The sequence below is a fragment of the Hemiscyllium ocellatum genome, chromosome 4, assembly GCF_020745735.1.
Source record: "Hemiscyllium ocellatum isolate sHemOce1 chromosome 4, sHemOce1.pat.X.cur, whole genome shotgun sequence".
Classification (NCBI taxonomy): domain Eukaryota; kingdom Metazoa; phylum Chordata; class Chondrichthyes; order Orectolobiformes; family Hemiscylliidae; genus Hemiscyllium; species Hemiscyllium ocellatum.
The window spans coordinates 107,554,318-107,575,357 of NC_083404.1; the positions used below are offsets into that span (position 1 = coordinate 107,554,318).

A 21,040-nucleotide genomic window follows, 5' to 3' on the forward strand; every position below is an offset into this window, starting at 1 on the left:
TCTGTTTAATGCTCCAACTTCGCCCAATTTTAACACCGTTTAGCTGAAATATCCTGCGCCTGATCCCAGTTTTTTTTCTCCCCCATTTCCAAACCTCTGTCTTTATCTGCCTACTTTGCCCATCTCTCCCTCTGTCCGAGTGAATCTCTAATTTCCGCCCCTTTTTCGATACCGCCCTGATTGCAGCCCACTGCATCTCCCCACTTTCTGTAGTCCCGGTTGCAGCTGTCAATGCCGCCCGCACTGTCTGTGTGTGTGCGTCTCTCTCGCTCTCCCACTGCCTGCAGCTCCACCCTGGCCGTGGTCCGCTTGTTGTGGTGCTGGCTGGCTGGCTGAGGAGGGGAGGCGGACCGGTCAAACGCGCCTGCGCCTGGTCTCCCAGGCTCACTATAAGAAGACGCCGCGATCGTGAAACTTACCAGAAACTAACCTCAATACGAAACGAGATGGTCAGCTTCCGAGCCGGTACAGCAAAATGCTGGATGGACACTGCTCTCTGGGATGGGAACTCTTCGCTGTTGTAGTCTTTCTGACCATCGGCAACACCACTGCCTACTTCGGGTACGTCCTGACCACTTTCAAAACTTTATTATCAAGCTCTAACTTTTTTTCTTGTGATTTCCACACGCCCCAAAACAAAACTTTCTCTCAAACTTTTTTTTCTTAGATCTCTGCAAAGTTTCGCTCTTTTTGTTTAAAAAATGCGTTCCCTAAGAAATAGGGTCTGCTTCAAAAGTTTCCAAAATTTTTAATGTTTCTGGTCTCTTTTTCTTGGTTTTCTTGTCACAGTTGCAAATCTAACTAAGTGTTGAAATTAGCTGGGTGCGCCTCAGTCTCTGAGATTCTGTACTGGAGTCGATCAACACAGCTCCCAGCTGCAGGTTGTATTTGTGGAATTCTAATTTTTAAATACTTCACGTTTTTTTTAAAAAAAATCCCGAATGTGGTTTGATCTCTCTTGGGCAGATCGCTTACACACTTTTTAAACGTGATTCATTTTTTTTTCTCTCTTTTTGGAGAAAAACTGTCGCGATCCAGTCTGATTGTGTCTGTATGTTATACTGTGTGCGCTTTTCTCTGTCATGTCATGTCTCATGTATTAATACAAGGGTTAATCAGTGCAGTGTGGGTCGACAATGCAGTGAGTATGGGGAGGAGGCGCATGCTGTCACTTATTGCTCCGGCTTCCCTCACCTTTTTTCTTGTGTGTGTATATAATAATCAGCTACAACTTTAACACTTACTGCCTTTTCTTTATCTGGCCCCCCACCTACTCAAAGCGTTAAACGTGAGAATAGCAAGTCAAGAGTTGGGATTACAGCTTCGAGTTATGTAGACAGTCTCTTCCCCTGCCCTGAAACCTTCCTCTTCTCTTAGTGAGACCGCCAGATTCACTTTGTATTTTTGAGACTGCTTTACAGTTACCAGCTATAATAACACAAGCCAGCACATGCTGTTTTTCAAAAAAAAACTAAGGCATTTAAAAAAACGATTGGGGATATAATCCCAGGGAATCCTTCAAAATCCACCGGTCTCCTGTGTTGCAGGGTGTGAGGTGAGGCTGGGACGAGTGGATTGTAACGTTAAGAGCAAAAAAAAGAGAATGGTGTGGACTATTTCAGGTAGGAAGTCATCAAGGTAGTCATGTTAAAATTAGCTTTTTATTTGGAAAAGAGATTCTTCCACCTCTTCCTTTTTAGAAAAGGTGAAATGGTTGAAGTTGGAAATTGACCTTATGACCCAGAAGGTTCGCTCACTTTTCGATTTTAGTTCTTTTTGTAGTAATAGATCAGATGTTTCTGTATTTCTCACCACCGCGCCACCCCCCAGAGAACCTCCCGTCTCTCCATCCGAATTTAATCCGAGCGCCCTGCCCTGGACGCAAAACGGTTTTATAAATTAGGCAACGTCTCCAAATTATCGTAAAATAGAAGCAAAAGCAAACAGGATAATTTAATGTTGGATGGTTGAAGATGCAAAATCAAAGGTGCTTATCGATAAAACTGTACTCTGGCCGAAGTTACAGTCCGCTATTTACAATATTCAATGAGCACCTGTTTTTTTAGAGGGACAATGTTGTTGTTTTGCCGACCTCTCTCTGCCCCTCAAAACCGAGCCGCCGTTTTGCAGAGAGCTGTTATTGGATCGCTCGTTCTGCTGGCCTCCTGACAGCAACATCGCAGTAAATCCTGGTGGAACTCACGGACCAACACTTTTTTTTTGTTTTTTAGATTAAATGGTAGTTTGGAGACATTCCCTAACTGCAATGTCTTGGTTTTTCGCTCTCCGTTCGCCTGCTCAAAGGAAGTCCGTGTTGATATTCCGCTCTGTTGTTTTAGTACAGGTGGGAATCTCGAATGTGTTAAGTAAAGTTGAACCAGTTTGTCTTTTTTTTAAATCAATTTCCCAAGTAGATTAAAACTGAGATCAGTTAATGGCCTGACATCAACTATTGTCATTCAATACCCTTTTTTTAAAAAAAATCCATGTCACCAACTGTTATATTCGGGCTGAACTTTTTAAAATAAAACTAAAACGGTTTAGAAACCGGCAGCCTTAACTTTTCGATCTGTTGTATAAACAGACTTGACCAAATATTCATCCTTTTTTTTGCCGAGCCCTTTGTTCAATTGGTAAAGTGTTCACCTTTTGAATATTCAAAGTTTGTTCCCTTTAATGATTTAAGTTTTCATTGAGAATCGACACAATGGGCAGTGGGTGATGCTGTTCCCTCCTTCTCCCAGAATAGTCAATGGATCGTGGGTCTCCGTTTTGATTTGAGGAGTGGTGGTGGTGATGAAAGTTTCTCTCTGTGCCCCACCATCCCACAGCTGTTTGGTCCACTAGCAAGCTAAATGTGAAACTTCAGCTCTTCGGGCGGAATTAAGTTCTTGTCATATCCAGCAAACTCCACCCTTAAACTGTTCTTTATTTCTCTCTCCTACCAGGAGATATAATGCCATACTGTGCCAGGAGCTCCTTATGAATCTGCTCCACACGTGGCAAAGACCTCTCCCCTCTCCATAATACAAACTACAGAAATGTATCTCTCTCTCTGATTTTCCAAGTTCTCATTCTTGGGCCATGACTCCTCAGCTTCTGCTTATGCTGACTTCCATAGACAGACATGGATATTAAGGACAGTCTTTTCTGAATGTCATTCCTGAGTTTTAGGACTAAACACAGTATTAGTTACTGTTGGGAATGAATGTCTTTTTTTAAAAAGCTATTGCATTTCATAACTTCAAAAAGTCCCCAAGCACTTGACAACAGTCAATATTGTCTTTGAAACTCGCTTGCTGTTGTAAGATAGGAAACGTGGCAGCCAACTTAAGCAAACAGGATCCCACAAACAGAAATATGGTAATGACAAGTTCTTTGTGGTGTTGGTTGAAGAATGAATACTACACTGGGGAAAACTGCTGTTTCATCTTCCAGTTGTGTCATGGGACTTTCCTTTCATCCACTTGAGTGCATTACACTCACCCTAAGTGGAAAGGCTGTGAATTCAGATCCTAATAGGCAGAAGTTCAGACATATCAGCATTGTACTGTCAGAAGTGCTGGATTCACGATGAAGCTTCCTGCAAGCTCCGATCCCACAGCATTTTAACAGCAGAGAAAATCTTGCATTCTGGTTACTATTTATCCATCAGATAACATCAAAAACAGATTAGTCAGATTATTACCTGTCTGTGGTTCATGGGAACTTGCTGTTCATAAAGTGGCTGCCATGTTTTCAATATGAAGTAACTGCAATTCCAAACACTCTGGATGTAAGCGCACTGGGATTCTAAGCATTTGGCTATACCAATGAAACTTTTTTCTTTCACCTAACGATGTCATGTCCACCATCCTGTATGAGATCAGCCAGCTCAGCAAAGATTAGTGGCCCTTTTTAATCTCTGCACATATTAAAACAAGGCAGTGAACTTCTATTTGCAGGGCTGACTTAATCATTTCCCCTTGTCGTTTAAGTTCATTGCATATTATTTAGAAATTTTCATGTAATTCCAGTTCTAAATGAGATTGTACCAGTGGTGACACAAGGCTTCAAAGCCTCTTATTCAAATACCACCTTCGTGATGCTTGGCAATGGGCCTATTCAACTACAGGGATGGTAGGGGAGGGTATTCATTGAACTGCCTTTGGCCTTGTTCTACATTTCAACACATTCCAACTAACTGGGTCAGAAGAACAGTTCTAGTTGTCTGTAAACCAGAGTCTCCTTTATCTTTATCTCAAAAGAAATCTCTGCAGAATTGGACAATTAGTTTAAGCCTTAAGACTAATGTGAAGGTTAGGGTCTCTATTTCTTTCAATTGGCCAAGCCCAACTATTAAGGAAGCCCCAAGTCAGCAAATGGCTTTTTGGTGAGGGGAGCTGTAGGGATGTTATGTGATTGCGGGTACCCTCAGCAGTGAATGGTTTTATACCTATAAAAGCACCCCTGCTCACATTTTTAAACAAAAACCTTTATCATCAATGTTGGAGGTACCCATTGCTAAGATGCAAAGTAACATAAATTGAGAGGCATGCTCATACAGACTTAGCAAGGTGCTCTGTCAGTAATAGATACTTTGAATGTTGTTATATGTATCAATTTGAGTGTAACATTAAAAGACTCCCTCTGATATCTCAGTGCTTAGGGTGGTGGCTTTGATTTGCAGCTGCAAATCAAAGTGATGCTGTCTAAAGGTTTGGGTCAACACTCCCTTTCTGCAATAGAATTCCAAAAGAATTTCCAATAGAACATCCAAAGGCTGGCTTCAGTTTCCACTGAGATTACACCTCTTTTGAGAATCTCTTAGGCTCTGTCTTCATTATGATCTTAACACCATCATCCCCCATCCAACCCTACCTTCCCCACTTTAATATGTTGTGTTTGTGGAATCATTAGGATGGGTTCCATAGAAATGTGGGAAGGGAATGCGAAACATTTAAGTGCAGCAGGGCATAAGCTGATGGCTGATATTAATGTCAATCTCTCTCTGACCTGTGCTTTCTCGACCTAACAGCCAGTGACTGGAGTGTGGGCATCTGTTTCATGCTTGCTGTTGTTGCTATGTTTGGGTTTCTTTTCTTAAATAATTTCAGTGAGGAAGAAAGACCATCATTTCCCCTAACATCTGGCAAGATCAGATTGAATAAACGGCATTCGCCAGAGGCTTTGACATGTGATGTGTTGACCACTGACATCCAGGAATGAACTGTTGAGTTGATGGATTCTGCTTGGAACATGCTATGCCCAACACACTGGTGGGGAGTAACTATAGATTATTGTTGCCCAGGCTCCCACATCTGTGTCTATCCATTGCCAGAAAATTAGAAATTTTGAAGCAAGAGCTCCCTCTCTGGCTGATATTTTTAAAAATATATATATATGACTACTTTATCACTTAACAAATTGTCAGGGACACCAACATGCAATTGTCTTGTCTTTATTGTCTTAAGATGCTTCATAGGAGTGTATTCAGATCCCAACCAACAGAAAGGATGTTGGACAGTTAATCTAAAGGTAGGTTTCATAACTCTTCTTGGAAGACAAGTTAGGAACCTGAAGGGAGGAAAATCCAGGAATTGATGACTAAAGATACAGCTGCTAGTGGTGGGATGAAGGAAGTGGGGCATGCATAATATTTAGATGAATACAGAATTGTCTATTGTAGTTGCAGGAGGAGTTTAGATAGAGGGAGTCCTAGTCAGAATTTGATCCATAGACCAGCTTCAAATTGAAATTGGAATCTTTCTGAAGTAGATAAAGATTTTAACCAAGGAATATAAACAGTCACAATGTTTTACTTTTTTTTAAAAGAACTTCCTGCTTCTTTGATCTGAAAATCTAGGTAGAATAGCCTCTCCCTGGCTATTCCACTGAATGGTGCATTTTGGTCTAGTTTGAAGGACCTTTTGCAAACTTAGGGGAGACATTGTGGATAATTGAGGTAATAATCCAGGGGCCCAGGCTAATGTTGTGGCAGCACCAATTTAAATCTCTCCAAAGCAGTTGGTAGAATTGAAAGTCAGATAATGAAGTATAGAATTTCAAGCTAATATCTGTAATAGTGCCATGAAGCATCAACTATTGTAAGTATCCATCTTGTTCTCTAATATCTTTCGGGAAGGAAATTTACTGTCCTTGTCTTATCTACATCTAACACTAAACCCACAGAAATATTGTTGTCTTTGACTCTTGAGCTGCCATGCATTCAATTAGGAATGGGCAATAAATACTAGCCTTGTCTGTGATAACCACATGAAGGAATCAAGAAAAATTTAGATTATCCTTTTTTTCACCTTCTTTTGGTGGAGTCCTCACATTCATTCATTCACTGGTTTCGTGAGTGCTTCCGTCTGGTACAATGTCTCCCACACTTTCCCTGGTGCCATGTCAAACTGTGCTTTGTCACTATGAATGCTGTCTTTGATCAATGGAAAATGGTGTTGTAACAAGTGGCCCTTTGGATTAGCAACTGTCACAAGGAAGAACCTTTTGAGATGAGATTTTTGGGGTCCCCATTTTTATTCATATCACTGAATAATTATGAAAAATTGTTTAGCCAGCTTGTCTTGTGGCCAAAGTTCCCCTATCCTGTTCTGACTATGCCATGAATCATGCCCCAAGTCTTCCTTAATCTTTTGGACTTTGAACTCTAGGTTCACTTGACACTGCTCCAATCAGAAAACAAGCTGAGAAATGTCCTATTCTGACCCCACCCAATTTCATATCTGCTTTGCTATCCATAAGGACTTGCAAAAATGTGATGTTCCTCCCATATCTAGATGAGGTGTATTGAATTTGCCTTTGAGGCTTATTTGGTTATATCATCTTGCTTTGGGTTTGAAATGAACTTAAGGCCTAATCCAAGAAATGATCACATTATCTAGGCCACCTCTTCTGGGCATTAATAAAGGGGTGCTGCACTATTGGAGATGGCTTAGCTCCAGTGAAACATTAATCTGAGGTCTTGTCTGCCTATGGATAAATGTTACACAAAGCAGGGAATTCTCTATCAGAGGCCATCATGCCTATTACAACCAATGCCAAAAGAGAATAACTAGCTTTCAATTCCTGACTGGTTATGGGATCTTATTGTGTGCAATACAGCTAATTATAGCTACTGCAAAAAAATAAAATTGCTGTATGTTGTGTGGGGGTAGCAAGGCACAATCACTTACACCTAAACCTTCCCTGGCTTCACCCTGATTTTAACTCCCAGGCTGAGCAACCTACAATCATTAGTATCACCCATCACAAATCCAGAATAAACACTCTGTTGTATGGTGTTTTTGAACTTCAACTTCAGCAGGAATCATCAGCTTCAGAAGGGAGGAAACAATTGTCAAAAGGTAGATAGAGGGATTAGAAATGGTACATTTAGCACCTAGTGACTGCTAAGTGTCTGTTCTAGTGGAAAGTGGGTCAGATGGGTGTGGAGCTTTAAAATCACTATTTGGGTAGAAATCTGCACTGTGAGCAGTGCTGGGCTCGGCAATCACCTGTTAGCGTGCAGTTGGCTTGACCCTGTGCTCTACTGGGAACCTGAGCCAATGAGTTTCTGGCAGTGAGCCTGGCCAGCCTGGGATGCAGTTAGTTCGATCAGCACAAAGCAGATCATTCCAATGTGTTTCTGACTTGACTCTCAGACCCAAGCCTTGCTGGTTTTGGCTGGTAGCTTCAGTTACTGCAAATTGGATGCATGTGGAAGATGATTGGGGTGGGGGAAGAGAATAATGTCTTCAGTTTTTTTTATTTTGCTCTTTAATTTAAAAGACCATTTTTCGTGGCAGACTCCCACATCTTTAATGAATAAGCAAACTATTTAGGTGATTTAAAAAAAAAATTGTTTCGAAATTTTGTTTTATTTAACCTAATTTTTTTTTCTAATCAACCTGTTCAGAGACGGGATTTGAACCCGAGCCTCTGTGGTCTAGGGGTAGTGCTGCTATCACTGCACCATAACAGTCTCTACAACATTGCATTTCTTTAGCACCATTTCAACTCATGGCTATTTCTAACACCTCAATTAGTTGGTTGCATCTCAATGTAATTATCTTTTCAGAGTAAAACATGTTTAACAAACTGCATAATGTACACGTTTTTCTTCACACCTAGGGAATGTTGAGATGAATGATTTGTTAGTTATGTTGTATTGACTGAAATATTGATTTAGGATTTTTTATATTTCTTTGGGAGATGTTTTTACAATGTGGTCGCTGTGTTTAAGAAATCATGTTGTCACATGGTCCTCATCTGGCTAATTTCAGCTCAAATTCTGGGTTGAGGCATGAATCCCAGACCACCTATTTTAAAAGGGAAAAACTCCTTTACCACATTTCATCCTTCAAGTTGTCCTGAAGGGCTTCCAGCCAGAGCTATACTTCAGAAATTAACTGTTCTGATCTAGGAAATGCAACAACCAACTTGTACATAGAAAACAGCAATGCAATAAATGATTAAATAATCTCAAAGAAAAATAAATGTCTGTTAGAATGTGCCCACTCCTTCATAATATTTTATTTGAATTTTATTAGGTTCTTTTATGTGTGGCTGAGAGGATCAATGGGGTATTGTCATCTGACAGTACAGCACACTTTTTTGAAATGGCGTGTCAGTTTAGATGTTCTAGTCTCCAAAGTGGAACTGGGACCTGTAACTTCACTTTGAAGCAAGAGTTTTACCACTTAGCCCTGGCTGTAAACCTGGAATAGGGAAATTTTGGAGGGGTGGGGGGTGGGGGGGGAGGAAGATTGGGGCGAATCCACGTTTCTGCTTATCAATGATTCCTGCTGGAACATTTGCAATTCACTGAAGATGATGGAACTCTATCAAGAGATGTTTTCTTTTTCTTGCTTTTGTCCTCATTTTAATCTTATCCCCCAAAAAAACTGCACTACTAATAGTGCAGTACTCCTTCCGAATGGAATTAGACAGGGCGTACGTGCTTATGACTGACTTGCATGCATTTTGCTATGGGCAAGTGAGGGAATTAAAGTCTGTCAAATCTCAACACCATTAAATACCCTACAAGTATACTGGTCTAGTCTGTGAAATTTTTTGGGTTACATTAATGGTTGGAAACATGATTATTAAATAATGGGATGAATGGTTGAGTTACTGATTCAGCAGTGCATTGAGGAACAACATGAGGAATGCAAGCTAACTATGTTGGTTATAATGTTATCCTATCACTAATAGATATTCTCCACAACCCACAATGCTTGAGTGTGGAGTCACACTTATTTTTCCACTTTACCCACCCACACTTAGCATCAACATGACCTGACCAGTGTTGGACACACAGTAAACATGTTCCTGTAATATATCTTAGCTGCTTCAACACTACAGTCAATCTTCTGTACCAACCCATCTCACTGCCTAGTCACAAGATTTAGCAGCTATTATTTCTGTCATAATGGTGGGTCTTGGAGGTTGTACTCTCCATATCTAGAAAAATTGCTCTATTTTAAGCTGTTAAGACACTATCATCTGTCTAAAGTCTGCAGTCATGTTTTTAGCCCTTCTCTTCAATGCTGAGTTTCTTTATTAAGAGGAAGTTGAAGGTCAGCATGCAAGACTTGGGCATGAAAAATTAAAACCACTTTAGTGCAGGTTTGTTAAAAGCTCTAGTTTCCAAAATCTGTTCTAAAAGGAATCAGGCCATCTTCAGGAAAAGCTTAAAATGGGCATTGGCAAATGAGTTGACCTTCAATTTTCATTTAGTGTTTCACAAAAACAAGACCTAATTTTAATCCCATCCCCTGTATTTCCCCAAGAGACATTCATAAACCTATGTATTTTGTCCAGTCATAGAACTACTAAACATCTGTACCACATTAACCATATCAGAGTAAAATTAATATGCATATAGCTGTAAATCTCAACCAACATATATTCTTCAATCTGTTTTTATCATTTTTAGATTATATAATGCAATGGATATCCCTCTTCCTTTGAAAACTTTGTAGGGGTTGAGCTGGAGACGGTGATTAACCCAGAATGCATTGCAGACTGGCCACAGGCAGAATTTGCCAATTCTACTGACCTCAGTTAACAATGTTGGCATCTGTCTCTGTTCAGCCCACTAGCCTGTACTGGAAGCATAGCCAGTGGTGCCAAACCTCAATGTTTACATATAAGGGTAGGCTCACCAAGAAGTGCAAGGCTGGTAAGCAATCACCACCCCCATCCCACCATGAAGAGCTAAAATGTAGAATTTACCCCAAGGTCTCTTCCTCTTCTCTCCTAATCACATGAGTTGTTTCAATCTTCCAGTAAGATAAATGGGTAGTGGCTCAATCTTTTTTCCCACATTCTTCCCTTTCCCCGCACTGATTAAAATTGCCCTAAAGTTGGAGGCTAAGTTGCCTTCCCAGCAAGAACCTCTCTCATGAGAATGCCAGTGTACACTATTTAATCATCTGATTCAATAAACATGAAGCTCTGTGGACCACAATTACCACAATTACAAAATATAACAGGGAAGATGATGGTCTCGTGGTATTATTGCTGGACTGCTAATTCAGAGACCCAGGTAATGATCCAGGGACTGAAGTTTGAATCCTGCCATGGCAGATTGGTGGAATTTGAATTCCATTTTAAAACAAAATTCTGAAATGGAGTCTAATGAGGACTATGAATCCTTTGTCTGTTTCTTTTTCAAGAAAAACCATCTGGTTTGTTCATATTTTGGGGAAGGAAACTGCTGTCCTTGCCTGGTCTGGCCTACATCTAACTCCAAAGTTAGCTGCCCCTAGACATTCAGGGATAGCCAATAAATACTGGCCTAGTCAGCAATGCCCTCATCTCATTGAATAAAAACAAAACAAAGTAATTAGAGTAGACAAGCCCAGAATATCACCTCAGTGAGCCAGGATAGTAGATCAAGAAAAAGCAGTTTTTAACTTGAGTATGAGAAGACGGCACATTTTATTGTTTACCTCTAGCTGGCCTTTAAAGATTGCTTTACTACTCATAGTAGTAAAGAACATGAGTTTTCACAAATTTACGGGACAATAAAGAACCATTATGACTGTAGCCACATTTAGTCCAAAGGGTGTAAGAGCTTTAGTTAGCTTTCCTGAAGGACATTAAGAAACTACTTGGGTTTTTCCTACAATATGGCAATTTTCCTGGTTTAGTTTCTTTATCTCCTGGTGCTAGCCCATGAATTTCTAAAATTACTGATAGCTGTGGTAGGATTGAGCTCATGGTTCAATCCATGGTCATACTTGTATACTAGTAAGTTGTTTTAGTCAACAGCATTAGACGTTTAAAATTTGTCCAACAGGATCATGGCAGCAAAGTGACAATGATATAGTAGTGAAAGTGTCGGTGTGCCAGATGCTTCAAAAGGTGAATATAGACTTCCCCCAACACTGGGTTATATTTTGTATTACAGGAGTTTGATTTTTGGTGAGCCAATGTGTTGTGTGGGAAGCTGCAGGAAGGCTTTAGGCTAAATCTAATTAGTTTGACTCTTGTATCTAGTTGCCCATGAAGCAATCACATCACATTCTTGCTTTTGCAGCCTGCCCAGAGCTAGATAGGAGTCTCTTGAATTATCATACGACATGTTCAATAGGTTGTAGTTCTCTACAGTTCATGTTTTACATGTGCTGGTCTGTAAGACTTGTCATCTTTGAGTGTTTATGTAATAATTGACATATTAAAGACAACAATTATCTGGATTCTACCAAGATAGCTGGTGAATATCATTAGTCTGACTCCAACTTTCAACCTGTCTGACTTGAGTTTGGAATTGTATTCCAGCTAACTTTTCAGTCTTTTATGTAAACATGCAAGGTTCTCCTCCATAGCAAGAGAGCATCTTTTGAGGATGGGGAGTTATTAGGAGTAGGCATGGTCGGATTTTGGGGCAAACATAACTGTTAACAATCTTTGTCAAGTGATAGGAATATAGGACATGTTTCCTGCTTTTCATCAAAGTCATTGATCTTAACTGGTAGAGGTCATCTCCAAAAGCTACTTTTTTCCAATTGCGCTGTTTGAAGCTAAAGCTTAGTCCTCATTGTTCTCTATTGTAGCTACAATTTGCATCTTGTATCATCTCAATGTACAATTCTCAGCTTTCATTTCAGATTCTTATTTGGCTTTGCATAATAAATTAGTCACTTAAATATCTTGGTGTCACAGCTACCTTAATGTAGCTGCTATATAATTCACAGTAGTATTATCCATGAGGGAATTGCAAGATAACCTTGTATGCTGGGGATGGCTATATTCACTACCACTTATTGGTTTGAATTTTAACATTAATTTTTGGCTAAGTCCAAGTTCCATCATAGTTTAAGGAGGGATTTCAGCCCTGAGGCCTAGTGAGTTTTCTTACTATACCTTAACAGTTCAGCTCATGAACTATTTACCCAGTCCCATGGCATCCCTTGTGTTCAATTGCAGCTGTCTCTTTCTAGGTGCTATGCCTAAAGCAACTCACTGTTCAGCAGATATCTTGGAATTCACCAGCATCCCTAGCACCAGTGTCTTTTTTTTTTAAAAAAAAACTACCTGGTCAGGCACTCAGTCTGGAACTTTCCTGTATGGTTGTTGACATTTCCCCCAGATAGACAGAGCAGGGGAAATCACCCCAGTTCATGGGCAGGGATCTAGAAATCCTGCTGGCTGTGGTGATGCAGAGGTGACTCACCACTACCTCCAGGACTGACAGTGGAGGCCATGACACCACATCATGCCAGCCTAGTCAGATTGTAACCTTGATTTAAGTGGATTCAGCCTTCTGGAAGAATACACATGAATGTAGGGAGAAAATCAATGACCTTCTTACTCTGACCACACTCTTCTCACCAGAATAGCTGGGTTCATGTCACACTACAGGTCACCCCACTGCATGATGCACACACTCCTAAATACACTCATTCTCTCAGACCGTGTCATACACAAGCTGTCTCTCATATGCACATACACCCCCTCACTCTCTGATGTTCACTCTTTCTGACATACCCCATCACACTCAAACACACACTTAACCAAGCTTACACACATTCTATCATGTGCACTGACACCTGTGCGCATCTGAGTGTATGCATATAATCTGTTGCTCCCATATGTGCACCCAAGCTTATGGGGTGAATTTGTTTTTGCAGAATTACATTATTTTGCTCAGCCTGCATGAATTCATGTAAAACTGTACAGCAGGAATGTCATGCTGACATAGCATTGGGACACAGACAGACTTCACACCTATTGTTTAAAAAGCTGAGCATCTTGAGAATATAATTTGAGTTCTGGGATTTACATATCCAAGAACAAAAACCAGCATATGCCATTATAAAAGATTGTTTACTGTATCACATCTCCATGACACTGGACTCCTTTTGGCTATAAATTCTGTGAGCATGATCATAACCTCCACAACACCGGATGAACGAGGGGTGCTCCAAAAACTAGTGCTTCCAAATAAACCTGTTGGACTATATAAGTGGTGTTTGGTTTTTTTTTTAAACTTTGACTACCCCATTCCAACGCTGGCTCCTCTAGTCAAACTTGCTTTCATTATTGAGTAAAAAATGAGGTCTGCAGATGCTGGAGATCACAGCTGCAAATGTGTTGCTGGTCAAAGCACAGCAGGTTAGGCAGCATCTCAGGAATAGAGAATTCGACGTTTCGAGCATAGATTATTCCTGATGAAGGGCTTATGCTCGAAACGTCGAATTCTCTATTCCTGAGATGCTGCCTAACCTGCTGTGCTTGCTTTCATTATTGTAGACCAAGAGCAAATGGCAATAATTGCAGTCAATTGTCAACTCGGGCAAGACTCTTGTATGGTTCGAAGTCACTCCAGGCAGTGAAATATGTATTAGCTATAATGAGGCCTCTCTCATCTCCTTTGACACTACCTTTCTGGCAAGAAAAGGGAAAACATTTGTATTTTATATAGTACTTTTCATGATTACTGGACATCTCAAAGGGCTTTACAATCAACAAATTACTCTTTATGTAATCATTGCTGTAATGTAGGAAATCCAGCCACCAATAGGCACAAGGCAAACAGCAATGGGCTAATAGCCAGATAATCTGCCTGTTTCATCTTTGATTCAAAGATAAGTATTGGCAGGTCACCAAAGGAAGCTTCTCTGCTCTTCTGAAATAATGTTTATTGGTCAAGAGAATTGAGTGCAGGAGTTGGGAGGTCATATGGCAGCTGTACAGGACATTGGTTAGGCCACTTTTTTAGAATGTTGCATGCAATTCTGATCTTCCTATTGGAAGGATGTTATGAAACTTGAAAGGGTTCAGAAAAGGTTTACAAGAATGCTGTCAGGGTTGGAGATGCTGAATAGACTGGGGCTGTTTTCCCTGGAGTATCGGAGGTTGAGGGGGTGACCTTGATAGAAGTTTATTTTAAAAATCATGAGGGGCATGAATCGGATAAATAGACAAGGTATTTTCTCTGGGGTTGGAGTCCAGAACTAGAAGACATTAGGTTTAGGATGAGAGGGGAAAGATATATAAGAGACCTAAGGGGCAACTTTTTCGGAGGGTGTTGCATGCATGGAATCAGCTGCCAGAGGAAGTGGTGGAGGCTAGTACAATTGCAGTATTTAAAAGGCCTCTGGATGGATGTCTGAATCAGAAGGATTTCGAGGAATGTGGGTCATGTGCTGGCAAAGGACTGATTTACTTTACCATATCTGGTTGGCATGGACGAGTTGGACTGAAGGGTCAGTTTCCATGCTGTACATCTCACTCTAATCATTTAGCAGATGAGTCTCAATTGAAAGAGGGGAAACTGAGTGAGTATGGCACTCTTTTTGTTCCATGCTGGAACATAGACCTAGTTCCTGCTTGAACCTCATAGCAGGATTTAAATCTGAAACTGTGACTGGAGGGAAGAGTGTCACCAACTGTCGCTTTTGCCAGAAAGAACTAAACAGTCAAATGGTGAGTCAATTAGACCACCTTTAAAGTGATAGACTTGTTGGTTCTAAAAGACTTTCCCTATTCTTGTATGTAGTAGGACAACAACACTTAACCATTATTTCGTCATAGTAGCATTGTGGCAAGGGGATAGCACAAACCCTATCATAGATCTCAAGTAATCTTTGCTGTTGTAAGAGTGTTAAGAATAATTTATCAATAAATTACCAACATGGGAATTTCAATGTCAGCACTTGCCTCCACACTCTTTCTTTTTTGAAGGCGAAGAATGTGGGTTCAAATAACACTCTTGTTTGCCTGAACAACTGATCCAGGCTGACTCTGCAGGTACAACTGAGGGAATGCTGCACTGTTGGAGATGCCACCTTTTCAGATGAAAGTTTAAACCTGGCCACACTGGTAAATGTGAATCCTTTTGTGAGACTATTTTGAAAGAGCAGAGGGGGTTGCAAACTGGCTGCTGTATCTCTTAAATTGCATTAGTGATTATTTAGCTAGTTCTAGAATATATCTGTAATGTAGATACCCTGAAGCTGTGAAAGGCACTAACAAGTGCAAGTTCTTTCTGGTTCAGTCTTGTCCCAGCAGTAGTGACAACCTTTTATTATCCTAATGCCTTCCTTGCTCCATTACTATGCTGTACTTGTGCACTGCCACTTTGAGATGTGTGCAAGCCTTTAAGGTGTTTGCTTTCAGTAAAGATTTCCCCTCCAGGGTCTACTTATGGATTCTTGTATTGTATCAGCAAAGTCAGTCCTGTCCAGTGTTTGTATTACTGGATTAGCAATCCAGATAATTGAACTAGTAATATAAAGAACCTCACTTCTCTTCAATTAAATTAAAAATTTAACTTGCAGGTAAATCCTAGAAATAAAAAGCAGACATCAGTAAAAATGACAAAGCTACCAAATTGTCATTTAAGAATGCAATTGGTTCACTCGCTCAATTTCAGCAAGAAACCTACCATCACTATCCAGTTTCTAACATTAGACCCACTGTATTGTAATTCCAAAAAAAGCCCACCACCACTTGGAACAATTTGCAATTTGGCATTCAATGCAGGCTTTTAAAACTAAGTTCAGGATCCAAAAAATGGTTTTGGAGGAATCTGTCTGAAAGTTTGGGATTCTGCCTTTATCTGAAAAGATTTTTAAACTCTGTACTTGTTACTGTGTTTTAACATCTTACTCATTGTCAATTTGTGTGTGTATGTGACCCTCTTCAGTCTGTGTTAGGCTGACTGCTTTTATGTTACTTCTCAAAACCATACAATGCAATATCCGAGTTGATCACAAGAGGGTGCTCCTTAGTTCATTCCTTTCTGAATAAATGTTATGACTGAGAGGGTGGAGCTTAGTCATTCCTATTCCTTGCCTGCATGTCCACTTCAAGTTTTTAAATACTTGTGCAAACAAGGAGGGAGTAGACGCTAAAGGGCAAAATACAGCGGATGCCAGTAATCTGAAATGCAAGCAGGAAGTGCTGGAAAAACTCAAGAGATCTGGTAGCTTCTGGAGAGAAACAACTAATATTTCAAGACCAATATGATGTCTTCAGCATCCAACATCACATAATAAGCCCTTCAGTCTATGTCTGCTTTCTCCTTCCTTTTCAGTCCCCTGTCTTTCTTGTTCATGCTCTCTACTGAATTCCCTCCAACCACTTTTTGTACCATGTCCCTCCATCCTGCTGACTGCCTTCAGATCAGACCATATATACTTTTCTTCAGACCAATAATTACTTGTCTCTTGAACAGAAATTTACTGACTCTCAGTGCCTTTCCATGTAATATAGTCCAATGTTAATTAACCCATTGTTCGTTTGCTTTGCCACTGCATTTGTACTAGTCACTTGTTTAACTCTTGATCAAGGGTAATTGTAAACTTACCAAAAGGAACAATGTGTCGATTTTTCAATTTTCTTTTTTAAAAATCAGGTTAATGCACAATTTTTTAAACCTGAAAACAAAACGGTGTCTTCACCACAGATACCTTGGATCACCAAGGGGGAATGGTCTTGCTGCATAAGATCATCAGGTGACCATAACTAAGTCCTCTACATGAGGTCTGGCAAACACTTTCTATAGCAACACTGTAGTCACCCTTTTTGTCCTCTGTTCCCAACCTATCGGAACCGATGTGGAGTGGAGCCGTTTAGGGGTTTGGAACATTGAGATTTGTGGTAGAATCTAATGAGAATTCTGCCAAGGCCGATCTCTGACTCCCAACTCTATGCTTTTGTTTAGTTGAGGTGAGTTTGTTTGAGGAGGGGCATTGTCAAATTGACAGGATTGCAGTTTGTTAAGCATCTCAACACAACGCTTTTTTAATATTCAGCTTCCTGGCTTGTCGAATAAGCTAGAATTCAAAACTCTGACATGGAAGTCAGTGGTTATCTGGCAACCTCTGTCTGCTACTTTCTCTCCAAAAGACTGACTGGGTTGGACACTGACATCAGCACCTCACCCTATTTTTGTAGACATTGGGATCTGACATTTACCAGTCTCTAAGAACTCTCCTGGCACAAATCCAATCCACTTGCAGTACACTTCTACACTTTAATGCTGCACCAGTAACAATAAACCAACTATAGACTGTTTGCTTATTGTCAGTACTTGCTCTCTTTGACCCTAACTGGATGCTTCAACATTTGCCTTACATTGCTTTAACTTCTAGCACTTTTTTATTCACCTCAGCCAAAGATACCAGGCTCCTATTATTTCTGCTTTGGCTTGCTACTTAGTGCAGACACAAAGCCAGGAAGCTTGTCATGGTTGTCAGCAGGCTGCAGTCAATTCAAGGGAGAATTTTGCTGTGCTCTGAGGGTCCTGGCACAGTAAGTCAATGGAAGCTTGCAATACCAGTCCAGGGATTTGGAAGCAGTCCCAAGTAGCTAGTTGACTATCAGTCATGATGTCAACTGAAAGGGTGAGCAACTGAATGTTGAGCAAAGTCTCCTGACCTGGTAGCAACCTCTGACCAGGTTGGCGTGGTCTTGTGTCATTGCCTCAGAGGTGAATGCATTGCCCTGTACAGTACAATCTTTCTTTAAGCCACACAGTGGGGTACTGTTAGCTGGGTGTACAAATGACTTTGTAAGATGATGCCGACTAGGGATACCACTCACTTCTGTAAAAGCCAATGCATGAAGCATTGTTCCAGGAACAGTAGTAAGATGGGGCACAAGTTGGCAAGAGGAATGTCATGGAGTGGATAGGGAGTTAATGTGGTGATTTTGGTAAGATGCAGTGTGAAATCACTGGGCTTCATGGTATAAAACCCTCCAATGAACACTATGCAGCTTGCACTCAAAGGTTCTGCTCATTGTTTGCCAATACATGACTCCAGTGAACCAATATGATGTGGTATTGTGGATACTTTTTTTAAAAAACTTAGTTATATGTATGATTTTATACCAAGCTACCTCTAATTTTTTGACCCTGGTTGGATAGGTTATAGAGCATTGGCAAGGTCAGTGCCTGAATCCATCTTTATTGGAGCATGGTGCCATGAAGCATTCTAAAATACACCATGGGTGGAATAAGCTCTCCACTCATGGAGCACAAAGAGTTAAGTGAAATCAAGGACTGGAAAAACGCTTCAGTAAAGCAGCTGTAACTATAATGCTTCCTTATAAAAATAAAATTAGATGGGCCTGTGCCAACCTGCAATGAGGAGAGCTGTCAAAAATGGTCTATTGCCTTCAACTAAGCCAATAATGTCATAAGGTAATGATGTCATCAAGGCTGATTCTGAAGGGAAATGGGCTTGGTTAGAGTATCTTTGGGTCTCCTCTGGAGACTGGAAGGCAGTACATGTTCAAATATTGGCCTTTCACCTCCTTGATCTGGCTCCAAATCCAGCCAAGACTGATGGGATGGAAAATCCGTGTGGGTTAAAACCATTTTCATTCCTCTCCTTGACCTAGGTTCAAATTTATATGATACATAAGGGATAACGGGATCTCTTTCCCTCCCTGTCTGCCTATGACTTTCAAGCTGTTTGCTAATCTCTGCTTGTCTCAATTTCAGTGGTTTTTCTTTAAACTTAACTACCCATGGACATGGTGAAGATAGTGATTGGTATGCCTGAGTGCAGGGGGGCCCAAAGAGGTATGCACATATTAAACTGCAGGGCCTGGGGGCAATTGGGCCCTCAAGAGGGAGGAAACCCACCTGGGTCCTTGGTCTCTCTGCCCACAGCCATTGACTCAAGTGGACCTTTGGGCTGCTGTAGAAAGGCCCCTCCAAGATGCTGGCACATTCACTACACAGTGGGGGTGGCCAGCCTGGCACTATCAACCTGCTAGCAACCAGTTAAAATTTATCTACTATAAATAGACCCTCAAGTCTGAAAACCTACCTCCTTGCAGCAGGCAACCAAGCTTTCAGACCCAGGTCCCAACTGAACTTCTGAATCCCCTGCCTCTATTCCTACCAGGAGAAAGTGAGGTCTGCAGATGCTGGAGATCAGAGCTGAAAACGTGTCGCTGAAAAAGCGCAGCAGGTCAGGCAGCATCCGAGGAACAGGAAATTTGACGTTTCGGGAATAAGCCCTTCATCAGGAATGAGGAAAGTGTGTCTAGCAGGCTAAGATAAAAGGTAGGGAGGAGGGACTTGGGGGAGGGGTGATGGAGATGTGATAGGTGGAAGGAGGTCAAGGTGAGGGTGATAGGCTGGAGTGGGGTGGGGGCGGAGAGGTCAGGAAGAAGATTACAGGTTAGGAAGGCGGTGCTGAGTTCGAGGGATTCAACTGAGACAAGGTAGGGGGAGGGGAAATGAGGAAACTGGAGAAATCTGAGTTCATCCCTTGTGGTTGGAGGGTTCCCAGGCGGAAGATGAGGCGCTCTTCCTCCAACTGTCGTGGTGTTATGGTCTGGTGATGGAGGAGTCCAAGGACCTGCATGTCCATGGTGGAGTGGGAGGGGGAGTTGAAGTGTTGAGCCATGGGGTGGTTGGGTTGGTTGGTGCGGGTGTCCCAGAGGTGTTCTCTGAAACATTCCGCGAGTAGGCGGCCTGTCTCCCCAATATAGAGGAGGCCACGTCTGGTGCAGCGGATGCAATAGATGTGTGTGGAGGTGCAGGTGAATTTGTGGATATGGAAGGATCCCTTGGGGCCTTGGAGAGAAGTAAGGGAGGAGGTGTGGGCGCAAGTTTTGCATTTCCTGTGGTTGCAGGGGAAGGTGCCGGGAGTGGAGATTGGGTTGGTGGGGGGTGTGGACCTGACGAGGGAGTCACGGAGGGAGTGGTCTTTTCGGAATGCTGATAGGGGAGGGGAGGGAAATATATCCCTGGTGGTGGGGTCCGTTTGGAGGTGGCGGAAATGACGGCGGATGATACGCTGTATATGGAGGTTGGTGGGGTGGTAGGTGAGAACCAGTGGGGTTCTGTCCTGGTGGCGGTTGGAGGGGTGGGGCTCAAGGGCAGAGGAGCGGGAAGTGGAGGAGATGCGGTGGAGGGCATCGTCGATCACGTCTGGGGGGAATCTGCGGTCCTTGAAGGAGGCCATCTGGCCTGTACGGTATTGGAACTGGTCCTCCTGGGAGCAGATGCGGCGGAGGCGAAGGAATTGGGAATATGGGATGGCATTTTTACAGGGGCAGGGTGGGAGGGAGGTGTAGTCTAGGTTGGAGGAAGAGCGCCTCCTCTTCTGCCTGGGAACCCTCCAACCACAAGGGATGAACTCCAGATTTCTCCAGTTTCCTCATTTCCCCTCCCCACCCCCCCCCACCCCCACCCCCACCTTGTCTCAGTCGAATCCCTCAAACTCAGCACCGCCTTCCTAACCTGCAATCTTCTTCCTGACCACTCCGGCCTATCACCCTCACCTTGACCTCCTTCCACCTATCCCATCTCCATCGCCCCTCCCCTAAGTCCCTCCTCCCTACCTTTTATCTTAGCCTGCTAGACACACTTTTCTCATTCCTGATGAAGGGCTTATGCCTGAAACGTTGAATTTCCTGACCTGCTGCGCTTTTCCAGCAACACATTTTCAGCTCTATTCCTACCACCCGGTATCTAGTTAGAAGGAGCTGTTCTTACCTCTTTTATTCTATCCTCTGCAGAGCTTCTAGGCATGATTTCTATTCCATATCTCTGCCTTCTGTGTACATATTCATTATA

At 41.9% G+C, this 21,040-nt stretch overlaps 1 protein-coding gene across 1 annotated transcript in view; it reads left to right on the top strand.

The window, feature by feature from the left end:
* Positions 1-443: 443 nt before the first annotated feature.
* Positions 444-21,040, top strand: part of wnt9a (wingless-type MMTV integration site family, member 9A) — a 72,402-nt gene continuing 51,805 nt past the window's right edge. Inside the window, exon 1 of the mRNA XM_060824450.1 lies at positions 444-561. Within this exon, the coding sequence (XP_060680433.1) occupies positions 476-561 (86 nt within the window). The 5' untranslated portion in view covers positions 444-475. The remainder of the gene's footprint in view (positions 562-21,040) is intronic.